General features: G+C 45.4%; 1 protein-coding gene across 1 annotated transcript; it reads right to left on the reverse strand.

Moving 5' to 3' along the window:
• Positions 1-578: 578 nt before the first annotated feature.
• LOC140190813 (hydroxycarboxylic acid receptor 2-like) lies at positions 579-2,060 on the reverse strand. The gene has a single exon (XM_072247679.1). It carries the CDS (start codon positions 1,836-1,838, stop codon positions 810-812), a length of 1,029 nt encoding a protein of 342 aa, XP_072103780.1. The 5' UTR covers positions 1,839-2,060; the 3' UTR covers positions 579-809.
• Positions 2,061-10,252: the final 8,192 nt, after the last annotated feature.

Below are 10,252 nucleotides of genomic sequence, written 5' to 3' on the forward strand. Positions count from 1 at the left end.
CTTTCAAAGCAGGGGTTCCCAACCTGGGATTCACAGAACCCTTACTGTTTTCTTAACAAAACTATGAAGGTTTATTTACATCACATATGCACAAGGTACAGACAGTCAACATTTACAAGACAGTAAGTATACTCAAATTAAAAAATGGTTAGTACCGTCTATAAGACAATCAATACCTCGTGGGGGGGGGGGGAAGGAGGGCGACAGCTCACGGATGTCCCCACAATGGGCCCGTCGCAACCGCGTGCTCCCTCTCCAGGTACAGTCGGGCACGAACGTATCCTCAGAAAAGGGGCAGGCAGTCAGCCCGCGCAGCGCCCGCCCTCCACTTTCCTCCGCCATGCCTGTGAATGGCCATCTTGGCCAGACCCAGGACAAAGCCCGCCAGCAGATCCTCCTCACGTCCCCGCGCCCTCCCGACACCCACCCTAATTGAATCGGGACCAGAACCCCCCAGCATCCAGAAGCACCCAGCCTGGATGAGGCCAGGCCCCGTACCCTCCACAGTTCCCGGTAAAAGGAGCGTAGTTCCCTCAGAGCAGCACGTCATCCGGAATCCGCGTGCCCTCCTGCCAAAATAAAATAGGGAACTTATGCTTTAAAGACAGGGTTTCTTCATAAAGTAAGTTTATTTCAGAGGTTGTTTATGTAGAAACATGCAGTAACTTCTCTACATATAAAAGAAAGTGTATTTCAGAACTTGTTACTTAAAATCAACTTATCTCGCACCAACATTTTCAGAATTGATCAATTTTTGCGTCCGGTCGCATTTATCAGCTTTACTTTGATCACATAACAAAAAAGAGCATCTAGTTCACGCGGACCGGGAACATGGGATGGCTGATGCAGAGCTTGTTTGCTGATCCACAGTCTTCTCCTCTTGATGTTCCTTGTTCAGTGGCTGATCTGCGACAGCTTAAATTGAGAGGAAGCAGAGCTTTCTCCAAACCATCTTTAAACTGCGAAGTAGAAAAATAGTAAATAATGGGATCGACCACACTGTTCAGATACGTTATAAACAACGTATTGTAAAAGATATTCGCTGCTATGTGATACGACTTGCAGTCAATTGACCTTCTCAGTTTAGTCACCAAAACCGCGACCGCAGCAACACTGCTGGGCAAGAAAAAAATGACAAAAACTGCAGCCACGGCTATCACAAGTTTCACAATTCGCTTATATTTAGCCCGCATTTCAGCTTCCATCTGCCGTAACCTCCAGATGATGGAGGACGTAGAGAATAGGATAACTGAAACTGGCAAAAGAAACTTAAAGAACATAAAAATAAAGCCAGTCCAAGCTGCTCTGAGACTCAGATCCTTCGTTATGCTGAAAGGCTCACAGTTTGTCACGTTGTGTTGTTCGAAGTGATGTTTGTCTGTCAGCAAGTGCAAGCAAATAGCCACCGCTACAATCCACAGACTGCCTGCTATCTTCACCGCACACCTTGTAGAGATCTTGTTTACCTTGTGGAGTGGATGGACCACCTTAAAGTAACGATCGATCGCTATAACCATGAGGAAAAAGACGCCGCCAGTTCGGTTCAGGGAAATCATGAATGTGTTCAGTCGACACAGTCCATCACCAAAACTCCAGTCCTTCCCTCGGATAAAATAAACAGCTCGAAAAGGTAGACAGCATAGTAACAGAGTGTCTGCAATCATGAGATTCAGTGAATATATAATACTTGGTTTCCGCGACTTCACATGAACACAAAAGATCCACAAAGCAATCGTATTTCCAGCAAGCCCGAGGATGAATGTGATGATAATTATGGGCGGGTTGTAGGATGAGTTAACATCTTCAGCAGGAACACATTGCGGGGTCGAGTTCGCCATTGTGCGAAAAAGTCAAGTTGTGCCCAGGGAGAGCAAACTCGATCAGAGTCGAACAATCTGTAAAGTTGATCTTCGAATGAGTTTGTTCCCCTGTGGGTGGAGTATATGGGCGGAGTGAAATAGTCAGAGCACCAATACATTGTGCGATCAAATCATCAATTCCAGGAAAACCAGAAGCATCAGCGTTTAAATTAAGCAGCAAACAATGAAATATATTTAGCTTTCGTTGCCAGTTTATGCTTCAGTATGTAGGTCTTTCATTTTTTTTGGATTTCAACAGTTCTTGATTATCTTTTGAGATGGAGACGACTCCCTGAACATCATCTGGTACCAGTGAAGGTGCTGTATTTAAACAAATTTTTATTTTAAGCATTTGTAATATAGAAGTGCATCTACTTCCTCTGGTTTGGGGAAGTGATTCAGCTTGAGTGACATGGCTACTGAACAGAATGGTTTCACAATATCTGAGTGGAACAAGATCTATCCTGGTGTGCAATGCGGATGCTGAGAGTGTCACAGATTGGGGCGTTGGTGCAGGCTCAAATGCAAGACACAGACACTGAAGTACTAGGAACAGGACTGGGATGCAGGACCTGGGCTCAGACATGGACAAGAAACAGGGAACCCAGACAAAGAACCATGAACTAGGAGCCTGGGCTTGGACTCAGAGCCAGAGACTGGACAAGGACCCAGAACCTGGGTCTTGTCTCAGGCTCGGACCCCAGAACTAGGCAAGGACATGACATAGTTACAGGACAGGACGTGACTGGGGTCTTCAGGCTTGAGGCTGGGGTCTTGAGTCTTGAGGCTGCAGGCTGGGAGCTGGGGTCTTGGAATGCAGAGGCTGATGACTTGGAGGCTGGAGCTCAGACAGACTGGGAACTGAACATCAACAGAGCGCAAGGACTTATCCTTCGAAAAGCCAAGACTCATCTTTATCTCCACACCAAGGTGGGACAGGTCCATCCGTCAAGTAACAGCAGAACAGCCGGACTTACCCAACAGAGGCAAAGACAAGACAGGTCCCCCTGCAGGGCAATGGGAGAATGGCATGACTTCCCCACGGAGGTAAGGACAAGACAAGACAGAGCCACCCCCCACCTGGAGGGCAACAGCAGAACGGCCTGACTTACCCCACGGAGGTGAGAACAAAACAAAACAGATTACCCCCGCAGGGCAATGGCAAATCAGCCTGACTTACCCCACAGAGGCGAGGACAAGAAGAGATAAACACTGAAGAATGACAGACAGTTCCATCTCCGCATCGGGGTTGCTCCGAGTTGCAGTTACGGTCAGCAACCTCGGCTGGCTACGGAAACAGCCGGATCCCTACCTAGCTCGGAGTGGCTGACGGCCACTCAGCTGGCCCGGGAAATGGCCAAATCCATACACAAAGACAGCTCCAACTACTGACAGCAAGGCTCCATGAGGCGATGCTTCATCAACACAGCCTAAAGATGGCAAGTGGCCGCTCCAGCCTTCCACCGGCAGGTTGCTCCCAGGGAATCTTGACAAGACAAACCAGCAGCTTACACTCAACCCCAAGGCCAGTTATATTCCAATCCCCAAGATGGGAATCAGGTGCTTATAATTAACCCAACCAAAACAAAGGACAGCTGGAATACCCGGAGTCCTGAGTCCATGGAATGGACCGTGAACCGGAATGCTAACGTCACGGACAGGACCATGATAGAGAGACATTATGGGTCAGGAAAGAGGAAACAATCAAAGCAGCAGAGGGCTTCATAGGTATCACAGGTATCTGTGAACCATTAGCCTGCGGGGAGGTGGTAGAAACTGTAAGTTATGAAACTGACGCTGGAGGGTAAATAGAGTCTTCTGGGGAAATACGTCAGGGATTCCTAAGGGAGATTAAAGCCTGATACTCAGTGGTGGGTCGTGTTCCCATTGGAAATACGAGAAAGTGTCCAGGAGCTGATGTTCAGGACAGAGTAATATGCACAAGCACTCTCACACTGTCCTTGTCAGCAGACTTGACGAGTCATTCCAGAAGTCATTCTTATTGAAGAGAGTCTTGCAAATGCAGGTTCAGTAGAGGGAGCAAATTGAAATATTTAGTTCTGAGTTGGCAGAGAGTGATGAATGGATCAGGAGAAGGAAAGGGCTTTCAAGAGTGACCAGGATTTGTAAAGGATTCTGGAAATGGGGATCGTAAGTGTTGAGTACACCTGATCATGGGGACTCTAGCTTTTGAACCTCTTCTCAAGTAGGTCTGGAATCAAGCATCACTCAAGTCACACATGGGAAAAGCAGGACCTGGGGATTGACTGTTGCTGAATATATCTCCAGCAGTGTGGATGCTGAGAATGTTACTATACGAGCTGAGTGGAGGGAGAGTGTGACGGAGAGGGATAAGCAGCAACACAGGCTCTTCCAAGTCATCCAACAGGCAGAAGTTTGGATCTACTTTGGCTGTGCGGTTATCGATACACTCGAAACAGTACACCAGAAATGAATGCAGGACCAGGCCATAGGGATCCCTGAACTTCACCCAGAATTCACTCAGATCATCACCTCAACACTTGCTACACATTGGCACAAATGGCAGAACCTCTGCCTCACTGCATCAGAACTCTGGGTTCAACAAATAACCCTGGATTCCTTTGGGTCTGGAGTTTGCACATTCACCCTGGACTACATGGGCTTCCTCTGGGTGCTTCAGTACCCCTGCCACCTTGCAAACAAATGCATCTCAGCAGATGAATGTCCTGCTGTAAATCACTACAAATATTAGGCCATTGGGGCATAAGATATAGGTGCACAATTAGGGTATTTGGCCCATTGACTTTGCTTTCTCGTCGCTGACACATTTCCCATCTCAGCCCCAACCTCCTGTCTTCTCCACCTGTCCCTTCTTGACTAATTAAGAATCTATAAACCTCTGCCTTAAATATACCCAATACCCTGGCTTCCACAGCGACCTGTGGCGTCGAATTACACAGAGTCACCACACTCTGGCTAAAGAAATTCCTCCTGATTTCCATTCTAAAAGGACATCCCTGTATTATAAGGCTGTATCCTCTGGTCTTAGACACCTGAACTATAGCAAACATCTTCTCCACATCCTCTCTTGGTAGGTGGTAGAGTGTGGGAGAAACCAAGCAATATGTGGGGAGAAATTTTAAAATATTGGATTAATTTAATATTTGGGTTAATTTAGTATTTGGGTTAATTTAGTATTTGGGTAAATGGATGCTTGACAGTCACCAGAAACATAAAGGCGTAACTTGTTAATTTCTCCCCGTGACTTATAGAATTAAGGATATCTGTATTCAAACCCAGAAGTTTTAAGTTGCTAGTTGCCATAAACCACACGGAACATGCAGCTTGTCACGCACATGGAACGGTGGAAAGCCTCACTCTCAATTACTCAGCTTCATTCACCGACAGCTCATTAACCATATTAGGAACAATTCCTCAATCCATTCCTTCACTCAGATTGACTCAATCCCTTCCCACCAAGGAAACATGGTGCTAATCTAAAAGAAAGATGAGTTACTCAGAGATCAAGTGTACCCTTACGTTCTCATCAAAGCCACCAATTTTGGGATTTGGGCCATAACAGCCACTGTGAGTGGAAGGATACTGCCAGTACAGTATCTCCCGACCAGAATGCCCAGGAACCTGTTTTCAACCTGGATAAAGACGTGTGATGACAGATTCCAAACAGTCTCCCGGAGTATCAGAGCAGCCCTGTGGTGAAGTTATTGAAACAATGGAGGAACCAGCCTGCTGAAGATCAAAGGCGCGAATCCTCATCATTTGAACTTCTATCAGGTTCCCTCATATTGCCTGCGTGTTATCCTGCCAGTGTTACACGGAGGCAACTGGAGTGACCGGAGGCAGGACCCAAGTACAGGACACAGGCACAGAGACAGATTAAACAGAAATGTATTTATTGCTAGCTACTAAGAAGGCCAGGGATTGAGAATAAAAAGCCAACAAGGACATGAATGTTGGATAACAAACTAGTAAAATATGGACTTGGACTTCGGCTCAGACACGGAGCCTAGACTTTGACTCGGAATCAGACACAAAGCCTGGACTTGGAACCTGGACTTGGACTTCAGCTTGGACATGGAGCCTGGACTTGGACTCGGACTCTGACATAAAGCCTGGACATGGACTTGGACTTAGAACCTGGACTTGGAATTGGACTCAGACTTGGACTCGGTCAAGGAGCCGGGACTGAGACTTGGACTTGGACACAGAACCTGGACTTAGACCCTGAACTTGAACTTGGGCTCGGACACAGAGCCTGGACTAGAATTTGGACTTCGACCCGGAACCTGGACCTGGACTTGGACTCAGAGCCAGGACTTAGACTTCGACTTCAAAACTGAACTTGGGCTCAGACACAGAGCCAGGACTGACTTTGACCAGGGCTTGGGCTTCGACTCGGAACCTGGACATGGGCTTGGACTCTGAACTTGAACTTGGGCTCGGACACAGAACCTGGCCTTAGACTTGGATGTGGATAGGACTCGGAACGACAAAACAATGACAGTCCATTCGGGTAGCGGCAAACGGTCTGCCTACTGAGCTGGATACGAGATGAAAAAATAATGACAGTCCATTCGAGTAGCACCAAACGGCCTGACTACTGAACTGGATACGAGATGACTAAACAACAACAGGCCATTTGAGTAGTGGCAAACAGACTACCTACTCAGCCGGATACGAGACAACGAAATCCAAACCACGACAGTCCATTCGAATCTCGGCTTGGTGAAGTGGCCACCCGCCAGCAAATCTCAGCTGGCCATGGAAACGGCAGAATTCCTACCTTTGGCTCGGAGTGGCGTCAAATAGCCGGCAACTCAGCTGGACACGAAAACGACCGAATCCACGAAGCAAACCCAGGCACCGGAGCCACAGAGTCCACAATGAACGGGGACCCGAATTGGGTACAACTGCACTTGCTCAGGTGACGGTCGAGCACCGAGTAGCTGTTAGCTGGAGTTTTTACACTGCCGGCACGGATGGGAAACAGGTGCCTTAATCAAGACACCCAATGGACCACGGGGAAAAGGAAGTAACTGGAATGAGGAGTCAACAGACTGGACCGTGACAGCCAGGCATGCCAGTGCCCATGCTGAGATATACAATATGAACTCCTGCCTTTGAGTCCCAAACCTCCAGACACTCCTTCATTTCCATCAGCAATTCTACTTCACGGAAGGCCTTTGGCTTTCCTCCAGTCATGGTGCCATCGCTGGGGACATGACTGCCTCACTCAACAAATGCAAGGTGCCACCTGACTTTGGGAACCCCTGGCGTACAGCTGTTCAAAGTAGAGAAGGAGCATTTGGAATGGAACTAAGAAGTTCATGCCCATACTTCAGAAACGCTACAAAGAGCTGCGTAATTAGTAGGTGGAGCAGACCACCTCACCTGCACCCACCTGACACCCTGTCAGGAAGCAACTATTCATCTGTGGAGGACCATAAAACCATCGTAAGATATTGGATCAGAATTAGGCTATTGGGACCATCGAGTCTGATCCTCTATTTAATTATGCCTCAGTTTCTGTCTTCAACTCCAGTCTCCAAACTTCACCCTACAACCCTTAAACCCCTTCACGATCAAGAACCTATAAATCTTTTTATTAAATACACTCAATGATCTGGCCTCCTCCGCCCTATAAGACAATGAATTCCACAGATTCCCCATACTCTGTCTGTGGAAATTGCTCATCTCAGTTCCAAAGAGACCTCCCTTTATTTTGTGGCTGTGCCCTTGGATCCTTGGATCTTGGAACTTGGATCATTGGATCCTCCCCTACTAATAGAAACATCCGTGACTAACTACATCAGAATGGGGAGAAACTATCTATAGGAATGGATAGGAGTGGATAATGTTCCTTATCTGAAGAGGTGGACATATTGCAAACCTGTTGTATATTTAATATTCTGCAATATTTGAGTAATATTGTATATTTTTTTGTTTAAGGATTCTTCTGATAATTAACATTAATTTCTATGTAAATTACGTTAATTGCCTACGTCATCACATGATAAGGGTGCGCCTCATTTGAAGTGAAAGAACAACATTAAGAGTCGCACCTTTCAGCTCTTACACCCATCTGACCAATTAACCTCCTAATCCAAACATGTTTGGAATGTGGCAGGAAAGCCGAGCACCAGGAGGAACCCATGAGGTCAAACATAGAATGTACATACTCCTTACAGACAGCAGGTAGAAACAAATCAGCAAGTAGAGAACAATGGCATTTCCACAATTCACAGAGCCCCACCCGTCATCATTCTGTCCATCCTGTTTACATAACAGACTGCTTGCGCCATCTTAAAACTGTGACAGTTAAGTTCGTTAGAATGATGACACTGTCAATCAAGTTTTTAAAAAAGTCATAAATATCTGGAGGGGTCAATGAACATCACAAAATATCCAGTGCTTCGCAGTTACAAAGTCATCACCCTGCAATGGGACATGACAGCACATGAACAATGTCCACAAATACCAGATTCACAATGTCTACAATTCATGTATAAACAATACTGTATCTGAATTCCATGATTTCATCTCCAGCTGTATAGAGAGGGTAAATACAAGCAGGCTTTTTCCACTGGGGCTCGGTGGGATGGCAATTAGAAGTCATGGGTTAAGGGTTAAAGGTGAAAGGTTTAAGGGGAACATGAGGGGAATCTTGATTACCCAGAGGATAGTGAGAGTGCAGAACGAGCTTCCAGCACAGTAGTGCATGTGAATTCGATGTCAATGTGTTAACAGAAGTTTGCAGCCGTACACAGATGGTAGGCATTTGGAAGGCTATGGTCCCGGTGGAAGTCATTGAGAGTAGGCAGCTTAAATGGTTTGGGATGGACTAGAGAGGCCCAACGGCCTGTTTCTGTGCTGTACTCTATGGTTTTACATGAAAATAAAATACCTACAAAGTAGTTATATTTCTGACTAGTCATAGGATGATTGTTATAATAACTACTGGTGGGCTGTGAGCAGGGTTGTCGACCTCACTAGAGACACATCGATGGGCCGATTTATCCATTGTCCGAAGAAAACTTATTCAAAGATTATCATGTTTGCATACAGCAAAATTCAGAGCACCATAATTCAGAGTTCAAAATTTAGTAACATTGCTGCTAGAAAGCATAAGATTTAATGCGATGAAATACAAACGGCATTGTTAATCAGAATTTGATAAGTCATAACATATTTCCATTTGATATTAAGTACTTAAACCATTTCTATGGTCCTATCAAAACTATAAAACTTCCTTTGGGATTCAGAGTTCACTCCATATTCTGCTGAAATGCAAATTCTCTAAGTAAAAATTGTCCAGTTGGAAGCTCATCCTATCCCAGCTCCCGTCACAAACTAGTAAATTGTTCCAGCAGGTGCCCCGAATGAGATTAGCAAAATATTAATCAAATCCACTTCATTGGTTACACAGAATTGCTGTTCCATACACTTCACTCACAGAGTACAGAGACACAACAAGACTCCCAGTGTAGATTTTCTGTTTCCACAACGATCTGCTGAATGAAGGTTAAAAGTGATTTCTACTCTCCCTCATGCAGCCTGGACATGACTTATCATGGTTGTTGGAGGGGAGGCAGCAATAGTTCCTCAGGCCACACTCCATCATGGCGTTTGTAATGTAGTGAGGCAGTTCAGTCTATATTAAAGTCATTCACTGCTGCACTGCTGCCCTATTCATAGCAATAAATTCCTAGCATACATATGCATGCACGCACTTCAGGCACAAACGTGTATGTAAGCACGTACACACACACAAAACCATGCATCACATAGTTCTTAAACATTCTAGTTACCACAGTGCAAATGTCTGCATATGTGTCATTGTGCATGTATGTGCAGATACGTGTTTAGGTTCATGCAGGTCAGTGTGAAATACTAGGACAAAAGACAAGAAATATTTTGATTAGATCCCACGGAAAAAAGAACTTACCATCTCCGTATCATATATGTCCTTGGTTGTAAAGACATTCTTCAAAAGGTATGTTCAGTGTTTATTTCATTTGACACTGCCCTCTAATGTCAGAGTTCTTTGCTGCAAACAATGACTCACACAAGTCTTTTATTTCCAAAAAATTAAAGATCAAATAATTTGCTATATAACCCATTGGAGTAGAATTGGCCCATTCAGCCCATCGAGTCTATTCCATCATTCCATCACGGTTGCTTTATTATCGCTGTCAACACCATTCTCCTGCCTACTCCCCATAACCTTACTAATCAACAATCTATCAAACTCCACTTTAATTATGCTTGGCTCAATAACCATCTCTGGCAAACCCTTCCACAGATTCCCCAACCTATGGTTAAAGAAATTCCTCCACATCTCTGTTCTAAATGCTGACCATCCTTCTTCATGACAGATTTCAATTTTATTT

The sequence above is a fragment of the Mobula birostris genome, chromosome 31 (genome assembly GCF_030028105.1).
Source record: "Mobula birostris isolate sMobBir1 chromosome 31, sMobBir1.hap1, whole genome shotgun sequence".
Classification (NCBI taxonomy): Eukaryota; Metazoa; Chordata; class Chondrichthyes; order Myliobatiformes; family Myliobatidae; genus Mobula; species Mobula birostris.